This window comes from Clavelina lepadiformis, chromosome 2 (genome assembly GCF_947623445.1).
Source record: "Clavelina lepadiformis chromosome 2, kaClaLepa1.1, whole genome shotgun sequence".
Classification (NCBI taxonomy): Eukaryota; Metazoa; Chordata; class Ascidiacea; order Aplousobranchia; family Clavelinidae; genus Clavelina; species Clavelina lepadiformis.
Window position 1 is genome coordinate 149,728 of NC_135241.1, and position 21,307 is coordinate 171,034.

At 41.3% G+C, this 21,307-nt stretch overlaps 5 protein-coding genes across 6 annotated transcripts; 1 reads left to right on the top strand and 4 right to left on the bottom strand.

The window, feature by feature from the left end:
* Nucleotides 1-32: 32 nt before the first annotated feature.
* LOC143445452 (testis-specific serine/threonine-protein kinase 1-like) lies at nucleotides 33-994 on the bottom strand. The gene has a single exon (XM_076944559.1). It carries the CDS (start codon nucleotides 987-989, stop codon nucleotides 54-56), a length of 936 nt encoding a protein of 311 aa, XP_076800674.1. The 5' UTR covers nucleotides 990-994; the 3' UTR covers nucleotides 33-53.
* A 2,117-nt stretch (nucleotides 995-3,111) lies between these two features.
* Nucleotides 3,112-10,175, top strand: LOC143445450 (serine/threonine-protein kinase D3-like). The gene is made up of 20 exons (XM_076944555.1): nucleotides 3,112-3,413; nucleotides 4,259-4,400; nucleotides 4,633-4,764; nucleotides 4,823-4,956; nucleotides 5,782-5,874; nucleotides 5,962-6,046; nucleotides 6,106-6,180; nucleotides 6,720-6,834; nucleotides 6,893-7,013; nucleotides 7,244-7,321; nucleotides 7,403-7,530; nucleotides 7,595-7,674; nucleotides 7,748-7,812; nucleotides 7,876-8,043; nucleotides 8,131-8,292; nucleotides 8,363-8,461; nucleotides 9,322-9,429; nucleotides 9,504-9,663; nucleotides 9,740-9,825; nucleotides 9,893-10,175. Exons 1-20 carry the CDS (start codon nucleotides 3,222-3,224, stop codon nucleotides 10,046-10,048), a joined length of 2,379 nt encoding a protein of 792 aa, XP_076800670.1. The 5' UTR covers nucleotides 3,112-3,221; the 3' UTR covers nucleotides 10,049-10,175.
* LOC143445454 (DNA replication complex GINS protein PSF1-like) lies at nucleotides 10,173-11,158 on the bottom strand. Its single transcript, XM_076944561.1, has 6 exons — nucleotides 11,009-11,158; nucleotides 10,869-10,933; nucleotides 10,705-10,806; nucleotides 10,549-10,639; nucleotides 10,406-10,486; nucleotides 10,173-10,348 (listed from the first exon to the last, which is right to left on the bottom strand). Exons 1-6 carry the CDS (start codon nucleotides 11,081-11,083, stop codon nucleotides 10,175-10,177), a joined length of 588 nt encoding a protein of 195 aa, XP_076800676.1. The 5' UTR covers nucleotides 11,084-11,158; the 3' UTR covers nucleotides 10,173-10,174.
* Nucleotides 11,159-13,995: 2,837 nt separating this feature from the next.
* Nucleotides 13,996-17,785, bottom strand: LOC143445639 (HHIP-like protein 1). Of its 2 annotated transcripts, XM_076944888.1 has the most exons (14): nucleotides 17,763-17,785; nucleotides 17,382-17,471; nucleotides 17,165-17,321; nucleotides 16,830-17,058; nucleotides 16,648-16,735; nucleotides 16,469-16,576; nucleotides 16,253-16,379; nucleotides 15,855-16,030; nucleotides 15,582-15,757; nucleotides 15,347-15,487; nucleotides 15,154-15,283; nucleotides 14,949-15,088; nucleotides 14,712-14,882; nucleotides 13,996-14,622 (listed from the first exon to the last, which is right to left on the bottom strand). In XM_076944888.1, exons 1-14 carry the CDS (start codon nucleotides 17,768-17,770, stop codon nucleotides 14,297-14,299), a joined length of 2,067 nt encoding a protein of 688 aa, XP_076801003.1. In that variant the 5' UTR covers nucleotides 17,771-17,785; the 3' UTR covers nucleotides 13,996-14,296. The 2 variants fall into 2 exon arrangements, with proteins under 2 accessions (XP_076801003.1, XP_076801002.1); XM_076944887.1 differs by lacking the exon at nucleotides 17,763-17,785 and having other exon boundaries at nucleotides 17,382-17,646.
* On the bottom strand, nucleotides 17,469-20,246 carry LOC143445638 (uncharacterized). The gene has a single exon (XM_076944886.1). The coding sequence runs from the start codon at nucleotides 19,970-19,972 to the stop codon at nucleotides 17,810-17,812; it is 2,163 nt and encodes a 720-aa protein (XP_076801001.1). The 5' UTR covers nucleotides 19,973-20,246; the 3' UTR covers nucleotides 17,469-17,809.
* Nucleotides 20,247-21,307: the final 1,061 nt, after the last annotated feature.

Here is a 21,307-nt window from a genome sequence, read left to right on the forward strand (position 1 = left end):
AAGTAAATAGCAGGGAGCGGCGACTGAGCACATTGTTGCGCAATAAAGCAAGTTTATTCACTCGAACTGACGGTTACGTCGGAACCACCGCTGATAATTCCGGAATCCGTCAAAGTTAAACTTGAAGTCTGGTCAACTTTCGGTGATGACGTCATCCAATCGTGATTTCTGATATCATTAAGACGTAATCTTTTGCTTATGTCGTAATAAAGGATTTTTGACACAAGGTCGCGATATTTTGGGTTCATTTTCTTCTGATCCGGAAATTGCAGAGAAGACGTTTTTTGATCTTTCAATAATCTTCCAATGCTGGAATCCCTGAAAGGCATCAAAGCAAAGAACATGATGAACAAAATAACGCCCAAACTCCACAGGTCCGGAACAAAAGCTTCATACGCGACGCCTCTCAAAATTTCAGGAGCCGCGTAAGCAGCGCTGCCACAGAATGTCTCGCTCAAATCGCCTTCGTTCATTCTCCTCGCAAATCCAAAGTCGGCAATTTTTATGCAGTTTGACTGGGTCAGCAATACGTTTTCACATTTCAAGTCCCGATGGACGATATTGTTTGTGTGGAGATAGTCGATGCCCTGGCACATTTGGCTGAAGTATTTGTGCGTTTCTACCTCGTTAAGGGCTCCCTTCGTCAGCACCCTCTCTAGCAGGTCGCCGTGGGCAGCCTTTTCAAGACACATGTAAATTTTGTTGCCTTCAGTAAAAACCTCATACATTTTTATAATGTTGTCATGAACCATCGCTCCCATTAATTCGGCTTCACGCGGCCAAAACCTTTCCAGAAAATTCTTGGGTGCGGTTGTTCTATTGATTATTTTGATTGCAACCGGCAGCTCTTCCGAAGTTCCGGGCTTTTTCCATATCGCTGATTTTACTTTGGAAAAACTGCCCTCGCCGATAACTCTGTCCAACTTGAAGCCTTTTTCTTGTAAAATATTTTCATCAGATAAAACTATGGAGTTATTTATTTTTCCCATTAGCAAGGTTGAAATTTTTAATAAAATATCAAGATTAAAATATTTACCAGAAAGGTATCTAAGCAAATCTTTGTGACGAAACAAATGATATTATTTCCCAGCTTGCCGGATGCCATATTTCATCCTGACGTTCGTATATGACGTCATTGTTTATGCATCTAAATTTCTGGGCTGGGCGATTTTTTCCAACTTGCCTTGAATTGAAAAAGTTTCTTGAAGCTTCATAAGTTTACATTTTATACAAAAGATTTTGATTTGAGCCGTGCGTTGTGCCCTCGTACCTGGTCGCCAGCCAGTTAGGAGTGCGCTGTATGTGAGTGAAGTGGACATCTGCAAGGAAGAACGCCATGCAGCCAGTTTTCAGTTGTCAGCATGTTTGAAGGCAAAAGCGGACAATACCGGTCGGTCATGTTGTAAATGGGGCCCCGACGTAATCTATCCTAGTTCTTCGTTGACAAGTTTCTTCTATCGGATCGAGACATGTCAAAACTTGTGCCAACATAGCGAGCTCATTGTCGGCTCGGCTCCAGCACTTGTCTTGCTATAATGCGGCCTGTGTTCCATGTTCGATACCCAGTGGCGCTATACCATTGTAATACCCTTGGGCAAGGCATTAACGACACTTGCACCTTGTGAACAGTTCTAAATTCGGGCAATATGCAAAATAAAAAGGCTGCCAGTATTTCACCGAAAAAAATTTGAAGCTATTTTTTGCAGTTTCAGGTTAACCTAACTTTAATGTTGTAACGGGCTTAATGTAGAAGTGCACGACCAAATGACGTCACAATTTGAGTAGCTGGAGTTTAGTATACAAATGTATCCTGTGGTTGTGCACTGCTCCACTATATAATAAATCCAACTGCAATAGAACCTTAAATGGCTAAAATCAACTTTTTGCAAGTTACCCTTTCTAACCTACCCGACTCTCTTTGACAACAGGCTGCGTGACCAACATACTGTGGAATAGTCACTCTCTATAAAACAAAAAAAAAATTTTTTGTCACGTTCCGAATTTGTACTGCGACTAAGCCTAGAAGGGGGAATCATAGTCGAGTTTATCGAGAAAAGACTTTACTCAGCCCAACAGCGAAGGTTATGACATCAAGTACCTGTAGTTTGTCGTCATAAAGCATGGAATGACGCAACTTTGATGGATTTTACAAAGTTTTGAACTCTCAGTGCTCTGAGTATTAATGATGTTTTCTGAAATTTCTGCATATCATTCTAGTCAACACAGTAACATGAGATTTTGACTTTACCACACCCTGGGAAGTTTGCAACTGTTGAAAATCGTGTCACCCACGCCTACATGAACATTTTAGATCCCAGCCTAGTAGCTGATTAACTCCTGGTAGTGATTTTAACTTGGAAGAGTTGGTCACATGCACACTTTGTTTTTCAGTTCCTGGCAGTTTATGTAACTATCATTAAAATCTAAGACATGAAAGATGTTTTTATTAAACTGGTAGACCACGGTGTTATTTTTATTTGAAAGCAAAACACAATAGTTGTTTACTTTTAATATTACAAGTGTGGCCACTTTTGGTAGTGAAGACCTGGAATATAAATGCATCACGTAGTTGTACATTTCTGCACTAGACCATAAATTTACTGTTTTACAACCGCGCTTAATTTGACATGTAAGTTGTAACAATGGTTTGAAAAGATGTTTCGTATGGTATATCATTAAATTTAGTTTTAATATATGGCAAATAGCAGTGGGAGGTATTACATTTAGAAGCAAAATTTGGTTTCAGAATCTTTGATTTGAAGATAAACCCGTCATCCAGGTAAAAATTCGTCAAAACCTTTAAACCGAACCAAATATATTTGTTTGGAAGAAAATGAGCATAAGGCAGCATTATTTACAACATTACACGTTGTGTTTCTGACCGGTCTGCCTGTATGGCGGAAAAGAGATGGTTTAAGCATAGGTCAGGGGCAGTTAAATATCTTTGAAATTAATGTGGCCATGAACTTGATGGTTGCCTGTGCACCACGATGGAAAGTTTGCAAAATGTGCCAAGGATTTTAGATTTATCATCACTTTGTTATAAATAATGATCCTTGTGTGGGGAATTTCTCCATAAACGCCGTAAATTTTCCAAACTGTTCAATCTGACATAAACTAACTATCAATTCACTGCATTTTTAGTTAATTTCTTCTAGCGTAATTTTATGATCAGGTTGTAAAATTTTATCGAATAATGTGTTGATTGTTGCATAATAATCATGGATAGAGAGCCAATTTCGCCACTTTCACCAAATTCCCAAATCAGCAACGACTTGCAGTCTCTTGACTTGGCCGACAACCTCCAGTTTTATTTTCAAGTTGGATTCTTTCGAGAAACCGTGATTGTTCCCCGCAACCAACTCACCATCGTCGCCCTGAAGGAGCTTGCCTGTGCTATCCTGGAGAAGCAGGTAGGGTGCCTAGGTATGGCTTGCTGCTCTACTTCAGCTATGCCCAGCCCTGGTTAGAAGTTTATGTTACTGTGTATGCCCAGTAGTGAGCCCAACTAAAAACTTTTAATGAGCAGCAAACAGTTGTCAAGAATACATTGGCATTTTGCATTGTAGTGATTGGGCTTGCCTGCTACTCAATAATAACAACCAAGGAGATGTGGTCAATTTGTAACTGAATAGTTATTCAAACATTTCTGAGTAGCATAGACTTTACATTTGTGGTATATACTTTTCAGAAATGTGGTGGTTCGGGTTAAACAATCTCATTCTTTTGTCAGAGTTTGGTATTTTTATTTCTATGTGTCAAATACATCTAAGGAAAGGTTTTATTTTATTTTGAAAACAGTTCTGACTTCAGTTTTCCATTTTGAATTAACAATTCCTTGTAGCAGCGGTAGATTTGCCTCAATGCAGCTGAGTGAATGTCGGGGTAGCGTTGAGGAAGTGTCTGACAAGAATTATTGCTTTTTGTGAAGTAAATGCCTTTGGCAAGCGAGCTTATAAGCGATCAGCTTACTGCCACTGCAATCAACATATCATATTTCATCTTGTAGTTTCTTATGCAATGCATGAGCTGACATGGTCTTGTGTAAAATAATTTTGTAGCAAAAGTTGAATAAATTGGAACAGAATTTAGTTTTGAATGGCAACATTTTCAACTCAAGTTTTGTTTATCTTGTGTAGTTTAGGTAACATAGAATGCTCTTATGAATGGAATAAGATTGTTCTGAGATAACTGTGCTGTGATATTTTATAAGTTTTTTGCAACTGGACAGTGACCAATTGCGTGTGTCTATTTTTAGTTTCCTCAAGCACAAATCTGCGTTCGTTTAGCCGACAAGATTCATCTTTTCCAACATGACACAAGCTCGGAGAATGTTCTCAAATTGCTTCACAGTGTGGATGATCTGAGGCACCGAGCACTGGTGGAGATCGTGCTTTCATGTGAGATCCGCTTCATCGTGTTTGTGTTTTGTGCCTTTTGTTTACACAAACGTCAGTCACACTGCTATCTATGACTCATTTTGTGATTAACACAATGCTTGTGTAGTCTTTGTGCTGCTCTATGTGCAACTTATAAAATCATCACCTCGTGGCTTTTACATATCTGTCCAACACCAGTGTTTCATTGTGTTAACATCTTCAATATAATAATGATGTGAAAACATTTTTGTAGCTGAGTTTGGTGGCGAAAGCATACAAATTTGTCCACATGACTTGAGCGTTCATTCCTACCACACGCCTGCATTTTGTGATTTCTGTGGCGAGATGTTGTGGGGAATAATTCGGCAAGGACTACGGTGCAAAGGTGAGTTATTTCTGTGACAAATGTTTGCGGAACGTTGAACTAAGTTCCTGGTGCGCAGGTTGCGGGCAGAATTACCACAAGAGGTGCGCATATAAGATTCCTAACGACTGCAGTTTGGCTCGCAAGAGAAAGGCGTCGTCGACGAGCTCGTTGCAGAATGGAGCAGTCACTCCACAGGAGTCCGTCCCCACGGTTCGTTTGCAATACAATAGAAATATAACTCAACTGTGTTATTATAAATTGCTTTAGACCAGTCACTCTCGTACTGGGATTGCCATTATTTCAAAAACTGTTTTCCACTATTTACATTCTGCTTAAAAAACTTGTCATGAATGAACATTTACCACAGTGCTGTGGAATGCTTGTATGTCCAAGCCCAGTAGTGTTGGTGATACACATGCAGACAACCTAAAGGCTCCAGTACTTAAATATCAACGTCATCTTAATTCCTTTTCAACAAACCTGATCTAATTCACTTTTCTTTCTCCTTTTTGTTTTTAAGGCGATGCACCACTTGTGTGGAAATATGTCTTCTTTAAGAAAGCAAATATTTGAAAACATGACATCAGCATAGATTAGTTGATGACATTCAGCGAATAATTCATGCTTTCTCTTTTTAAAGACTCTTGATAATAATAATTCGTTGTAAGATGTGTTAAGACGATTTTTGCTGATTTGTAGATTCATTGTTGATATTGTGCAATGTTGTTGCCGTTGAAGCAGCATAAATATTAAGTGGGTGCCCGATTGCTCTGCCGGTTGTGGGTCAGCAAATAGCCATTTGTTAGGTTTAGTCGCATGGATGACGCGCGCTTACTTTCGTCGAAATTTCACAATTATTATAACATTATTGACATCCCTCACTAGCAAGGCAGTAATCGTTGTCTTTCATTCATCTGAAAAATAATGCTGCAGAAAAACTTGAAATTTTTTTGGTACCAAACTTTTGCAATTACTTCAACAAGTGAAGAGACGCATGTGCATGAACATTCCCCGGCAATTGTTTTCTTTGTGCAGGTCAATCTGAAGAGCCACGGAAGTCGAACTTACTCGTGCCGACCTCTGTGGCAGGAAGGACTCCAGAAGATAAAGATCCCACACAGCTTTGAAGTATATCACTATATCTATATCACTATATCAAGTATATCTTCGACTCGAAGTATATCACTCATGTTGCAGTAAAACTTTCATTGTTAGATTCACACGTTCACGCGACCCACTGTCTGCGGCCATTGCAAGAAGCTCTTGGTCGGTTTGTACAAGCAGGGAAAGCAGTGCAAGGGTGAGAGAATACTTTCTATTTTGTTCAGGTTAAATATTTTAACTCTGCTTGCCATGTAGATTGCAAGTTCAACATCCACTCGAAGAAGTGTGAAGCAGAAGTCCCCGACAACTGTCCTGGCGAGGACCGCTACGGTGAGCCTCCTTGCTCTTGGAATCCTTTGTGTAGTTTTTATGATATTAAATATTTATATTTTGTGCCAACGCCATAAATTATGTAATGAAAGTGTGTTGGTTCTCTGCTACGAATTAGCAAAGCAAGTGCCCCGCCTGCTGTTTAGTGACAAGATTTCCGTCGAGCAAAATAATTCAAACAAAGTTTGTGATCCATCTGGCTCATGATTATTCACATATTTGTCGTTGAAATATGATTGGATGCCATTCAATGCTTAGCTTGCCGTCATAGATAATCTCAACTTCAATGTGAACTCTTAACGTTGTTCGTTACGAGTCGGGTGAAGTCAGTTGCAGTGTCTTGCCATGATACTGAGCAGCCCCCTGTCCACTCTGTGGCTGCTGAAGACCGATTTGTCTGCAACTTTCTTCGAATATATTTATCTCCACAAAGCAGATAAGAATTTGAACACACAAAGCCCAGCATGTTGACATAACAAGCCATGAATCCTGCAACACGCTACTCATTGCGTTGAACTATTTCTCAAAATATTTTTCAGCTGAATCTGAGGCCGACACTGAAGTAACGGAGATGGACATTGACCAGAGCGACGAGCTTGAGTCGTCCATCAACAGTGAAGAGCTAGAAGACCACAACGCCGTTGTGGACCCAGAGTACGTCCATTGATTTGTTGCACTTGGGTCATCGTGGTCATGAGATTTGTCTCTTTAGGTCCGAAGTTCAGAACATTCGATTGATGCGCGTCGTGCAGTCGGTCAAGCACACCAAGAAGAGATCCAACTCCGTCATCAAGGAGGGGTGGCTCATTCATTTCACCAACAAAGACCAAATGGTTCGTTCATAGAAGCCATATTTTATTGATAGATCATAGCAGCTGAAGTCATGCCAGGTCAAACATTGAGTATCACTTAATGCTGTGCTGTATATTTCATGGTGCTTATGATAAATACAGTTGAAACTTTCCAGCCATCACAGCATGGCCGCGTGGTAATAATCCCATCTTTAACATGGTGCTTATGTTATTGTGAGCCTGGACATTAGAGCAGTTGTTCAATGTTTCAGCGCAAATGTCACTTCTGGAGGTTGGATTCAAAGTCAATAACAATGTACCAGCGGGAAACTGGCGTCAATTATTACAAGGTAACTCGTCATAAGCGCGCTGTCGCCCCGGGGCACGGACGATTGCATAATAACCAACTTGATGAATACTTCAATGTTCAGGAAATTTCTTTGAGTGAAATCTTGAGCATCGTTCTCGTCTCGCAAGCGGAGCCGGGGCTTCCCCCGCACTTTTTTAAAATATTGACGTCAGGCCTCGAACTTCTTGTGAGTGACGACAGCGGGGAAAGGTAATTGCGTCGGTTGGACGGTTGTTACCTCACAATGTATTTTCTTAAAATTGTTTGATGTCAGATCCCAGAACGTAGTAGAGTGGCACAACCTCATATTCCAGGCGCTCAACCCCGTAGATAGACCGGCCGGAGTGAAGAGAAGTAAGAATTTGTTAAATATGATGTCTATGTGGTTGTCAATTCCTTAATCGGGGGAATATTTTCTTTACCTTAGAAGTCTCGGTGATGATCTCGCTCACCAAAGACCCAGAAGAAGAAAAGGCGACAGATATAAGCCAGGTTTGTGACGTCATAATTTAAATGAGGACGTAATAAATTCCATAACGTGTCGTTGTGCGTCAGCTGTACCAAGTCTTCCCGGACGAGGTCTTGGGGTCAGGGCAGTTCGGAATCGTCTACGGCGGCAAACACAGGAAGCGCGGCTTCGACGTCGCCATCAAAGTTGTCGATAAGAAGCGCTTCCAGCACAAGGAAGAGAGCCAACTCCGACACGAGGTTCAAATACTGGAGGTAGGTTCCTATGTAGTCATCAGCTCATATTCACATGTCTCGCGTGTTGACAACTTGCGATGCGTCAATAATCATAAAACGTTCCAGTGCTTGAACCAACCGGGCATAGTGAAGCTCTACAACATGTTTGAGACTCCGGAGCAGGTGTTCGTGGTGATGGAGAAGTTGAGAGGAGACATGCTTGAGATGATCCTCTCTAGCGAGAGGGGAAGACTCCCAGAGAGGATCACCAAGTTCCTCATCTCCCAGGTCTGTACGATTTTTTCTCCGCGTTAAATCCTGAGTTCTTCGTTTAACCTCAACAGCTCGCTTTGTGCAGATTCTTCTCGCCCTGCGATACCTTCACAAGCAGAACGTCGTCCACTGCGACCTGAAGCCGGAGAATGTCCTCCTTGCATCGGACGACCCTCTACCGCAGGTGATGCTTTATGTGGCTCGTTCACATGGAATTGGATCAAAACCGAAATCAATTTGACTCTCAATCATGAACAAACTCATGGGCGCCCTCCTGTGTTGGCGCTTGCTCCCCCTTAAATGGTCGGATATCACCTTCCATGACCCGCCTTGTTTGTTCTCACGAATCTCAACCTTGAATATTAATCTACTTTGCTCGAAGTAGAAAATCCAAAGCAAGTGGATCGACTTTCCGCTGCTATGCCCGACCATTAGCAGAGCGGTTGTGAGAGAGTTTTAAGCAACAGACCGATCGATATCTTACGCGATGACAAGTTAAGATTTCTTTCCTGTCAAGTTCTGTCGCGAAGCCGTGGTAGCAGACTCAGTCCACAACAACTTTCATAAGATTGTTACGTGAGCTTCGAAATAACATGAAAAATATTAACTAAGCTTTGATTTATAAAAATTAACTTATAAATAAAAACGCCTGTGAACCGCTTCCCTTGTAACAGTCGTGCTTTCTTCATTCATGTTCATCCGTTGTTCTCGCAGTAGAGCGCCGTAACTGATGCCTCGTTCGTAGCTCGAGCCACTGCTCCTGTTGCTAGCAGCGGCACGTTTTCATCATGGTGCGCCAATGGCAATAAATGACCAAACGTTCAAAGTTTCATGGTTAAATCCACTTTGATCCGGGGCGAGAATTAATCGATACTTATCACCGGCAAAATCGATTACAATTCAAGTTACAGCAAATTTTGTCGCGAATAAATTCAACACTTTTGATGTCGGTGTCGAACGAGTTCTTATTTAATCAATTACTAAAGAGAAATCTTCGATGTAGGTCTGTGTTAGATTTAACCTGAGCGTTATTTTTATTTTCAGCTCAAACTCTGTGACTTTGGATTCGCCCGAATCATCGGACAGAAATCTTTTCGGCGCTCCGTGGTCGGGACGCCCGCCTACCTCGCCCCCGAGGTACTTCGGAAGGAGGTGACATATATGGTCATGCGAGCATCCTGCTTCTGAAGTTAACCGACGCAAAAATGATGACCGTTAATTTTTAGAATTACAACCGTTCGCTCGATATGTGGTCGGTGGGAGTGATCATCTACGTCAGCCTGTCGGGGACTTTCCCGTTTAACGAGGACGAAGACATTAACCAGCAGATCCAGAACGCCGACTTCATGTACCCGCCCACCCCGTGGAGGGAGATGAGCCCGAAATGTAGGCTCACTTTGTTCATCTTGTTAATTGTGATAATCGCGTTGATTGAATACTGATAAAAATTTAATTCTGGCAGCGATAGAGCTGATCAGTTCCTTGCTTCAAGTAAAGAAGCGAAAACGACCGAGCGTGGACAAAGCTCTTTGCCATGAGTGGCTCCAGGTAATGTGTGTGATTAAATAAACATCTGATCAAGCTTAAACATCTCGTCCAAAATCAACTGTTTCAGGACTACCAGACCTGGGTTGACTTGCGCCATCTAGAGACTGTTGTGGGCAAGCGATATTTAACACACGAGAGTGATGATGAGCGTTGGGAAGCTTATCGACGAGCGCACGACCTTGAAATGGTCGCTGAACAACAACACTTGTCAGCTAGCAGTTAAAACTCTCACTGTCTCTCCCTTGTACAGCTGCAATGCAGTAGTTTCGCTTTCTTATTGTGCAATCTGTAATTTTGAACTAACGGCTTGTGCCTTTTTTTGGTGGCAAATAAACGTGTAGAAAAGCTTTCATGCGACTTGTTTTAATATTCCTTGTCTGATGAAGCGCTCACACTGAGACCTCGGCAGAAAATGCATCGAGTTTTTCTTGAGTAAGATTCTTGACCCGTCATCGAGTTCAATCTCACCTCGATCTTCGACGCATCGGACTTCAATGAACACGTTTTGTGGAGGCTTTAGATCCTGAAGACAAAAATACAACAGAACCCAACACTAGAGGGTGAAAGTCAAAGCACCTACCTGAGTTAAATCCAAGCCCCTTGGTCCAATTGATCTCATGTACGACGAGAGTGACCTGTTGTAGTTGGAGAACCATTGCCCCTAAAAAGTCATGTTTAGTGGATTGCTTGGGAAGTGTAAAGGAACAGGTTTCTTATAAACACCTCTTTCTCTGACATATTCCCTCGGATGTCGGGAGGTAGAACGCTTCCAAATTCCCACCTCATGTCTCGAATCTTCATCAATCTGTTGTACCTGGGCAACACGCAAGTAATGAATGAGACATGTCATCTGCTCACAATCCATGCAGAAGACCATACAAGTAGGCGAGAAGACATCTCTTGTTTCGCTGCAAACTGTCGTGTCGGACCTGGATCGCCGTCAGTGAGCTTTGATCCGAGTCGTTCTGAACAACCTGGGCCCTGCAAAACAACGATCACTGCTGAGCTGTCTGATGTACGTGAGGTCATCACTCTACTCATACACATCTTCTTGATTTGCTTCATAAAGAATCTGCATCTCCTCCAGGATCTGACGGACCACATCCTCCTGCAAAAGCATAAAAATCTTATTCTTCTTCCAAAGATCCCATGGCAGCCACAAATTTTATTTTCCTCCACCTACGTTGTATGGACCTAAAGTTCCATCCCTGCTTCTATGCAATTCCCGAATCAGATCGATTGCTTTTTCACCAAACATGACCTTATCATAGCAGTTGGCACAAAACCATCTGTGAAATATGTTTGCAGTTTAACAAATATCAACCTTCAAGTTGGAATGCATTGTTCACAACTAAGTACCACCTCAACGTAATATACGCTTGATCCACATACTATGAAGTTTGAGGATATAATAACTTTCCATAGACAGAGCTGTCAAATCAGAGACTAAAAGCATTTTCTATATCACTCAAATCAATAATATAATAGGCCGACTTTGGACAAGTTTTAAGGCCAACTTTTTTTGACTTGCCCCTCACTTTATACTTCATAGGACCCTGACTGGTGACAAACCAGTGTTGCAATTTTGATATTCAGATTTGAGAGCCCCCTAGTAACATAACATCTGCGATCGATTCATGAACTCTTCATTTTCTCATCAACATGGCTTGGTGAGATGATTTGCGAGCTAGTCAACTAAAAACAAAGTAGTCGGTGTTGGTCCCGATATAAATTAAGGACCGGCCACCACTTTGTGTATCGACTCCACAGTCCTGTCGATACTCATGAGAATTTAGGGAGTGTTTATGGTTGATGTTTTTCAATAAATCACGAGAAGAATGCTCCGACCAGGATGAGGAGACTCAAGATCACTTATTTAATGCGGAGAGGTGAAAGAGCGTTCTAGGATGATTATGACATCACAATCTCCCTGTCACCGGCCAACAGCTACAAGATGCCTGACTTCACAGGTTAAGTGGGCGTGAGGGAACATTTTTTATTGGAAAACGAATCTGTTTGGTCAAAATTGTTATTCAGTGGGCAATTCATTGGCCTGTGTGTGACGTATCTAGTCTTTGCACATGACGCTTGTCACAACAGATTCGTAGCAACATTGTGGGGTTGCTTCACGCTCTATGGAAGACTTAATTCAAATATGTTCATTGTTTGCTATTATGCGCCGGTCATTTGTCAGAGCCAAGTTGCTTGTTCATAACAGATATAAATTTGAGTGAATGCTGAGCAGCTGAATATGAGAATGGAGAGTGCCGCATTATCCTAACGAACATTATGTGCTGACTTGGTTGCAAAAATTTGTCAAGTTATTATCACAGAACAATCTGCTCTATGTGGCCACCTTGGGACCAGACAAATCATTTTGCCAACGCAGTATCATAATAACCGCAATTGTTGTGGTGTGCATGACAAATTGCCGAAAATGTGATGGAATGCTATTTTCACACACATACCCTACAGCGGAAAGTGTGACATCTGTACGCACTAGATATTGTAATAAAAGTGGGTATATTTTACCTTTGCCTGAAAGGTTTACCCACTTACACTACAAAGTCTGTTTCCTTGTGTATATCTTAACAGTGAACTTTGATAGACTTCAGCAGTAATGACTACTGTATAATCTGATTATATTTGAAGCTTCTTTGAACGAATACATCAAGATAGAACATTATAACAGCCACAGCACAGAGACATGTTGCGGCGTTGAACGTACGACTGAAAAAAGACTGAGTAAAACAAAATGCACGCACAAGGGAACAATCGATTACGTCACGCAGTGTTATGCTTCACTGATTCCATAGATGAGAATTCTATGTAGTAAACAATTTTATATTACATTAAGTGATATATTTATCACAATATCACCGTGCATTCCAAACTATTTTATCTTCACACCAATTTATAACAAATAAACAAAAACTGATAGTTTGAAATTTGAATGCCAGTTTGTGAGAAATAAATAAAAAACTGTGCCTTCAACGCAGATCATCAGCCAATATTGAGTTTTTTGCACACATGATTTCTCGTCGAAAGCTGCCGTAAAAACTGTAACGTACATTCAAACAAGTCCAGTGTGTAGGGTTCAATGCTAAGGAAGCAAATGAAAACGAAGCAAAATTTTTGTCACGTAAAAAATGGACATTAGGCCTGTACTGCATTATGAGTAGACCTATGACATTGACTTGAAAAGTGTCTACTGCATTGGAATGAATTACAATGTGAATAAAATGAACATTTCTACCGACACCCCAATTATGTTGACGAGTCAATGTATGGCCAATCTGCCGATAGGACTTTGTGGTACCGGTATATTTAATTAAATATTAGGTTAGCCTAATAGCCTATCACTTAGCTAAAGACTGCAGAGTTTGGTATTGGCTAATAGGCTCTACTGCTTTCCATGAGCTTCAGTGCCGCAGTTAATGAGCTATATTTTGCACTTAATGACTTGGAACTTCTGTGCAGTGAATTTTGAACTGAATTAAAGGTTAATTAATTCAAACTGTGGACATTTCTGTGTAATCACGCACTTACATTGAGTCTGAGCATTTTTGCAAAACGCACTTGTCATTTTTGGTTGTTTGCTGGCGCATGCGAGATCACGCTGGAAACGGTCACACTCTGCAGCCCAGTAGCATAACCCCGCATGCCCTTAGCTCTAACCCGGAACCACAACTTCATTAACTGTGCAGTGCAATTGAGCGTGATCTACGAGAACTGCAGGTAATAATGACACCTTAACATAATCCGAAAAATCTACGACCAAGCTATAATTTCAGGGGTGCAAGTCCATTCCCAATTTCCCATGGTTCTTGCGTATTTTGATCAGATAAGAATTTGCAGTATTTGGCGGCAATTTCTTACATAGATATCAAATATTTATTATCTGGCAAGTGTGCTGCTCCTGGGTAGAAAGATTTCGAACCAATGAAAGTGGTATTCAAGTCTATACAGAGCTTGATAGTAGTGAAAATGTTCGTAAGACATTCGTAGCATTACATTCTAGTGCAAGAAGTTGTAAAAATGGTGAACGGTGATTTCCAAAAGTCGTCTTTAAAAAGTGAAAAATTCTTTGCGAAATCACTTGGAGAAAACTTCTTATTTTGGGGACTTTCCACTGCAAATGTTTTTCACTTTGAAATATTTCGAAACAGCTTTTGCAGTGCAATGTAATTTATTAGCAACACATAAAACAACTTTATTTGGCAGTAAGTGCGGTCAGGGAACATACGTGATAGAAAATATTAAGTGCGTTCGGATTTATCGAGACAATTTGAAAGTTACACGCTGGAACAAGGGCAATATGACAAACCAACTGCATATTAAATGAACTCAAATTATATGAAATACTGACTCTAATAAAGGCATTAAAGTGCTAAAGAAAAAATGTAACAATAACCTTTAATATGTTTGGCTCGATCGGCAGCAAAAGCAAACACGAAGAAAAAAAATTCTCTCAAAGACACCTGACAGCAACGTCCTCCAAGTGGCTGCAATCATTCACCCCCCACCCGTTGTTGGAACATTCCAGCAAAGACATCTCGTTGCCACGGCAACGGACGTCATCGAGCCAAATCCTCCCCGTTCCAGCTCTATTCTGGAACTTGTATAAGGACGTGAGAGCGAGGCGGTAGCCAAGCATGCGGCAGACGACATTGGCGGCACTTTGACGCCATCTATCATCGCATATCGTCCCCCATGACCACCCAGGACGGCGAATCTCAACCCTGCCCGCCTTGGGGTTGTTGAGGGGGTGAACGAGCCGGATTTCCAAGGAATTTGCTGAAAACAAAACTTTAATGAAAGCCACGCAACACCACCACGATATCATCACAAACAAATGGAGCAGCGAAGTCGTCAACTTGCCCTACCTGTCATTGCCTTATATGGGTACAGCGTAGTATCTGGGTGAAAGGTCACTTCTTGTTCTTCTCTTTGACATTGTTCGGGGTTTCCCCTTCTAGATGGGTCGACCAACTGGTAGATGCGACCGCCGTAGTTGCTGGCTTGGGAGTAGGTGGTTGAGATGATGTAGACCTCCCCTGTGCAACAGCGTCATTGTCTGAAACGCTCTAGTGTACAGCAGAGCTGCTCATTGTTAAACAAACCGAATTCGTCCTCAGCAAATGAGGTGATGGAGCGAGCGTACAAGCTTCGAAGATCATCATTGACGCAGATGCCCTCTCCTCCCATGCAAATATTCCGACGCTCCCATCGACCATTCCTTCGTTGGAGCAGGAAAAGTTTTCTGCCAAGTTTTTCAAATTTAGAAATTACAAAGCGCATTGTCTGACACCCAATCGTAGAACTTACCCATTTGACCAGTCTCCAAAAATATATTTTCCCCTCAAATTAGGGGACTGGCAGCCCCTGTAGACGTAGCCCCCAGTGATGGACTTTCCAACCGAGTGACTGTAGGCATGTATTGGACGAGTATGTCGAACTGAATAAAGTCAAGCTTAAAGTTTGCACCAAACAACCGTCATCCATAGACATCAACACTCACGTATCCTCTGACACGATTGACTGTAACATGAATTTCCCTCAAAGCCATTCCAGCCATAATTTGCTCCAGGTGTGATGATGTCGACTTCTTCGAACCGGTTCTGCCCAACATCTGCACAGAATATGCGACCACTGCCGCGACCTGCGTTATAGTTGCCGTGACAACACAAGGAGTCGAGTCAGAAAACTGAACTTTCCGCAGAGCACCCACCGCATAGTCGGCATAAAGAACTCACCGTTGTGGTTTCCACGGTCCATCGTACACTTCCAAGGGTTCCTCAGACCATAAGCATAAATCTCCGGCTTAGCATCAGTCCTGTTCACAAAAGGATTGCTCGGGGGGACGCTGTACGACTCGTTCCCGGAGAGATGATCAACGTCAACTCGGAGAACTTTTCCAAGCAGACTCTGTCTAAATTGCAACCATCGTGAATAACCTCCACTACACATGAAGCATCTCGAAAGGTCGTTACAGTGGACTCCACTGTAGACCCAGCCCCTATATTTACAGGTTTTGTCCATGTCCGTACGGGTCCCCAGCTCTGCCCCCGTCCCCTGTAAATATGTAGAGAAACCCGTCCCTGAAGAGCAAAGGTCCTCCATTGTGATTGGCTGCAGGTTGTTCGATCTCTATTATGACACGTTCACTTGATCTGTTTCCACGATTCATATCGCCGTCAGAAACCTGGGGTCAATGACAACAAGCATCTTTCCCATAGAAGCCACTCATGTTTATGTTGACAAACAATTGCCAATGATATAAATGAATAAAGCCATTTATCGTTTCCAGCGTAAGCAATTATTTATTTTCGACCAATCTGTTTTGTGTTTACGACATTGCCAGACAAGCAGAAAGCTCGGTAATCGACCAACGCAATTCATTTGTGTTTACATGAAAATAAATGACCTTAAACTCGCTGATTCTAATGATGTGAGTCCTTGCCCTCAGGTGGGTGTAGTAGAGATAAAACCTGCCATTTATCTTGTAATCTGGATGAAATGTGATGTCTAGCAAACCTCGCTCATCAAATGGTCTGGCAACAAAAACATGAGTCATCAGATGAGCAAATTAAATCTTAAATCGGGTTCAGCAAGAAATTGTGAATGTAAAGAACTCGAGAACCTTCCACTTGAGTAGACGTCATCATTTATATCAATAAATGCCGGAGATAACTTTGTGAAATTAGAAAGAAATATCCAGACCAGGCCCCTCTGCTCTGTGACAAACATCCTGTGAATAATTGCAACAGGTTTAACTCCCCATCAAGCTACGTCCGTTTGTTTTAGAACAGAATTTTTCACCTGTTTGTTCCATCATTTGCTGGTTTCCCTGAGGTAGCCGTGTAGATGTTGCGGGCCACTTCTTTCACACATAGCTGCAGACAATTATCTGGGAAGGTGAACATGGAAATCTTATAACCACCGAAGTACAACCAAACTTTCTAATAGTTGCCTAAAGCACATAAACCCTTTGAAAAAGTTACTTTTTCTTCCAATAACTCCAAGATTTGTCGTTTGATTTGGGTGAGCAACATCTGGGTAACAATAAAATGGATCAGGCGAAGGAATGGGAAATGAAGTGTTCAGCAGCGGCAAGATTTCGCTGCAATTTTGGAGGATTTGCCTCATGTATGGCGAACATAACGACGGAAAATATGTGCGATTTGGTGATGACTCGGCAAAATAAAGGTGGGCAGCAAATGGCGAACATGTCTACATAGAAGTCAAGAAAGATTTGATGAATATAGCGCGATGACGTCCTTTCTATAACTTCAATTCAACTGATTAAAAGACAGCCAAAAGCATCAGAGCAACTGACCTGACATAGAATGTCGCGAATGTACCCAGAACATTGCTTAATTTTATCGATTGTCAGTGAGTTCACTATTTCATTGTACCGCTGCAGAATAGAGTGGTCGGTGGCACAACAACCAAACTTGTCATATAACTTGCAGATCTTCAACTCCTCATCAGGGCTACCTCAACAAAGCATCGATTTACAATCCCGACATTCTTAAGTTCATCGAAGCACTCACCTAAACGGGGGCTGGAAATCAAGGCACTGGGGGTGGGTCCAGGAAAGGGCAAAAAGTGAAACCAAAGCAAAAACCCTGAGCATAGTGTTCCTAGGAAAATAGTAAACATAAAAATATAACATTTTTATAAAACAATTAGAAAAATATTATTGTCATATTATATGTTGCAGTTCAAGCATGCAGACGATAAACACAAGCGTCATACTGAGATTACAAATTCAAAAGAATACAGCATATATTCTTTCTAGAACCAGAATGTTACTGCTTGCAGCTCGTTAGTCATCACTCATCACATGTTACTCCTTTTTATGACAATTATTTGCGGATGAAAGCCATCTCATACATCAACATATTATAAAGTTCTAGTATTTGAAAAATTACGTGCTCATAAACAGAAGGCTCTTTCTGGGAAGAGCATGCAACGATCTTCATTTAATTCCATATTTTTTCGCCAGTTTTGGCAACGTCACTTTTGACCCGAGTAAATCTGCGCTATTTATCGGGGAAATCCCATCATCAGATGTCTTCACGTCACTCAGATCGGACGTTCTAATATCGGCGAGCTCCGATGTCCGAATATCGCTGATGTCTGAGATATGAAAAGAGCTCTCTGAACTCTTCTTAAATTTGCGGTTGACACGTTCTAACGAAGACGAATGAGAAATGGTCGGGGGATGAGGTCGATGTGTCCCGGGGGAAGATCGCAGAGATCGGATCACGGGAGAGTCCGATGAAGGGGCAGGCACGGGAAGTTTTGCTGGAAGAGTCGTGACAATTGATGCAGAATCGTCTGAGGTCATTGGTTGCGCTTTCACTACTTCATCGCGAAGTGAAGAAGAGATCTTGGTTGTGTCTGGATCATGCGTCCTATCCTCCTCTGCCTCTTTTTCCTTTTCTGGCTCCTCTGGGATCGAATCACGAGGAGTAAATCCAAAAGAAGTACTTGGAGAAACTTCGGATGTGGTCGGATGAAGAGAGGCATCAACCACCAAGCGTTGAGGTGATTGGCTCATTTCTCTTGACATGTCATAGGGGGTGGGCTGCCTGGATGAATCAAGGGTCGTTGTTGTCATCCCTGAAGGAGTTCTCTCATACGACCAGGAACGCTCGTCATCGAAATCATCCGAGTATTTGTATCCATCGATGGAGATACTCGAGTCTTCGGAAATCTCATCAGGTTCAGCCGTTGGAACTCGGATCTCGATGCTCTGTCTGCTCGTCGCTCGAGGAGAGCCAACATCCGGAACAGGGGACAGATCATCCACAGTTTTCAAATTCATTTCAGAAAAGTTGAGTTCAACTGATCCATGGTCACTTTCATCACTGCTTTCCATGCTTCCCATGCTAATATCCGATGCACTTGAAAGCCTTTCCGACATCAACTCAACTTGCACAGATTTAGTCGCCTGTTGTTTCTTTTCAGAAGTTTTTTGTTTCTTTTGTGTCGGCTTTTTAACTTTTTTGCGACGATCCTTCCCAGCCTGCTTGTTCTGTGCAACTCGCAGCAAGTGGGATTTTGTGAGACCATACTTCAGCGGAAATTTCTTTTTGTCAAAATTTTTATCTTTGCTTTCGGAAGAAGTTTTCTTTGTTAGTGTCATGTTAAACTGTGAAGCAACTGGCATTGTATTGGTTGAAGCTTGTGCCTTCACCCCACTCCGCTGAAGTGGTTTTACCTCGTCAACTTGAGAGACAAAGTGTTCTGAAGTATTTAAAGATGACGGGTTTAACCCAAGCTCTAAAACTTCTTTCATTAAAGCTTGAAGAACTGGGAATTGGTTGAGATAATTCATGTCGGTTTGAGTGGATTCAGACTTCTGCTGATAGGAAAATATCGCGGAAGTAAAATCTTCTGCTCTCATCTCCTTTAGGATTTTCTCTCGTTTTTTATGAAAGTTTGTTTCAGAACAACTCTGCTCCTCTTCTTTACATTTTGCCTGAGCTACTTTTGATTCAGACCTGGTTAATCTTTCACTGGGATCTTTCTTCGCTTCGTAATACAACGCAGGTGGGCAAAGAACGTTATCTTCGTTTGCAAGTTTATTGACATCATACTTTGGGATTTCAAGTGTTGGCCTCAATGAAGTTTTCTCCTCTTTAACTACGGGCAAATGAGCCAGCATGGAATGTCCCAGACTGGTTAATTTGTACGCAACGTCGATAGAGCCCACACTACTTTGCATGAAATTGATTATGTTAAGTGTAGTGATGGATCCATGACACGAAGTCTTATGAACCCCATTGCTTTGTAGATCGCCGATAATTTTCCGGATGGTTTCTTTCAAACTTTCACTGCACGTGCCAATTATGAAGTTCTTTTTATGTTCATTCAGCTTTTCGTCCATTACAACCACGTTTAATGGAGTCACCAACAACTGCTCATAGAGTTTAGTTGGACTCATTTTAAACAAACACGACTTTCCTTTTTGGAATCTGTACACGTTCTCTTTTTGATGCTTCGACGGCTCAAAGTGAATTACTATCGTTGGAAAGTCAAGAAACGAAATTGCAACAAAGGGAATATCACATTTTACTCGTGGGAACAGATTCAACACATCAACCGCAACTTCTAAACAAAAAACGGAATCCATTCTATACAAGCAACATTTATTGCAACGGTTAGCTTTTAAACTTGCGACATAAAACGCCTCTAGCCACTCTAGTGCTGTCGGTTGCGTTAGATAAAGGATCAAAATTTCAACGAAAATTCGTCACTTTGTGCAATGAAGCAGAACATAAAAACATTATCTACGCTTGAGTGATCACAAAGAAATCGTATTTCATCGAGTCATTTCAAAAGTTTGCTTTTATAATTAATAATACTTGAAGAAAAAGATGACTTCCAGGAAAGTTGGTCGCAGTTATTTCTCTGAAAAATTAAATAACAATTTAAATAAAAGTCGCTAAAAAGGAAAAATTAAAAAAGAATTGTCAAAATTATAGGATTTAATTTTGAATATTTCTATTCAATACAGTATTATGAGGAGCAGTATCTTAAACAATCGGTAGTATTATAGCACAGAGCTTCATAAATTGCGATCACAATATTTTCAAAGGGTCGAAACGTTTTTGTGGTGATCGCGCAGACTTTAAATCAGGTGTGGAACCAATTTGCTTTACTTCTTGAAACGGTTTAATTCTCACAGAAGTGTGCTCATTATAGATTACTTCCCAATTTTTCACTGTTTAGCTCAGATTATACAAGAAGAAGAATAAAAGCAATAAAGAGAAAAGGAGAGAGGAAGAGAAGGAGAGAGAGAGAGAAGGAAAGAGAGAGAGAAGGAAAGAGCAAGTAAACTAGCCAGACTCCTTTTTTTCAACACTGTGTTATCTTCTAGCTAAGAAATGTGCCATTTAAAACATTCGGAAATGATTTTTGTAGATCAGTGGTTCCCAACCGCGGCTCTTAGAGCCGCATGCGGCTCCAAGCTACCTTTCTTGCGGCTCTCAATGACCCCTGAAAATCCCACAAAAAAATAAAAAATCTATTTGTAATAATTAGGGCGATTATTTTTTGACTTGTCAAAAAAAGTATAAAATTGGTCAAATTTTATAGCGTTAGGTCAAAATTGTTTACAAATGTTTCATTTTACATCTTACAGCACCACCTTGTAGTCTACTTTATACTGTTGTGAATGGTCCATTGTCTAATTATTGTGAATCATAAACCGCCTCCTGAATCCTAAACCACAATTTCGCCTCGCTTTGACAAAGTTGTTAAAGCTCAAAGCCAATGCCAAGTTGGACATTAAATTGATTTGTGTTATTTTTCTTGTTAGTGTTGCTATTCGTTGGTACATGATTTCATGCTTTAAAATTTTCGTTAAAATTACTTGAGTGTTTTCATGCGGCTCCATACGTACTATGAAGTTTGAAATTCGGCCCCAACACCAAAAAAGGTTGGGAACCACTGTTGTAGATGATGA

Bases quoted from the DNA above. Each gene is read 5' to 3' on its own strand.
- LOC143445452 (XM_076944559.1), bottom strand. From the start codon at position 989: ATGGGAAAAATAAATAACTCCATAGTTTTATCTGATGAAAATATTTTA.
- LOC143445450 (XM_076944555.1), top strand. From the start codon at position 3,222: ATGGATAGAGAGCCAATTTCGCCACTTTCACCAAATTCCCAAATCAGC. The intron at 8,044-8,130 runs GTAGGTTCCTAT...AAAACGTTCCAG, and splicing joins ACGAGGTTCAAATACTGGAG to TGCTTGAACCAACCGGGCAT. The intron at 8,293-8,362 runs GTCTGTACGATT...CGCTTTGTGCAG, and splicing joins CCAAGTTCCTCATCTCCCAG to ATTCTTCTCGCCCTGCGATA.
- LOC143445454 (XM_076944561.1), bottom strand. From the start codon at position 11,083: ATGTTTGGTGAAAAAGCAATCGATCTGATTCGGGAATTGCATAGAAGC. The intron at 10,807-10,868 runs GTATGAGTAGAG...GTTGTTTTGCAG, and splicing joins GAAGCAAATCAAGAAGATGT to GGCCCAGGTTGTTCAGAACG. The intron at 10,349-10,405 runs GTAGGTGCTTTG...TTTTGTCTTCAG, and splicing joins GGGGCTTGGATTTAACTCAG to GATCTAAAGCCTCCACAAAA.
- LOC143445639 (XM_076944887.1), bottom strand. From the start codon at position 17,503: ATGTTATATTTTTATGTTTACTATTTTCCTAGGAACACTATGCTCAGG. The intron at 16,736-16,829 runs GTAACTTTTTCA...TCACCTTCCCAG, and splicing joins TGGAGTTATTGGAAGAAAAA to ATAATTGTCTGCAGCTATGT. The intron at 15,284-15,346 runs GTGAGTGTTGAT...GACTTTATTCAG, and splicing joins TCAATCGTGTCAGAGGATAC to TTCGACATACTCGTCCAATA.
- LOC143445638 (XM_076944886.1), bottom strand. From the start codon at position 19,972: ATGGATTCCGTTTTTTGTTTAGAAGTTGCGGTTGATGTGTTGAATCTG.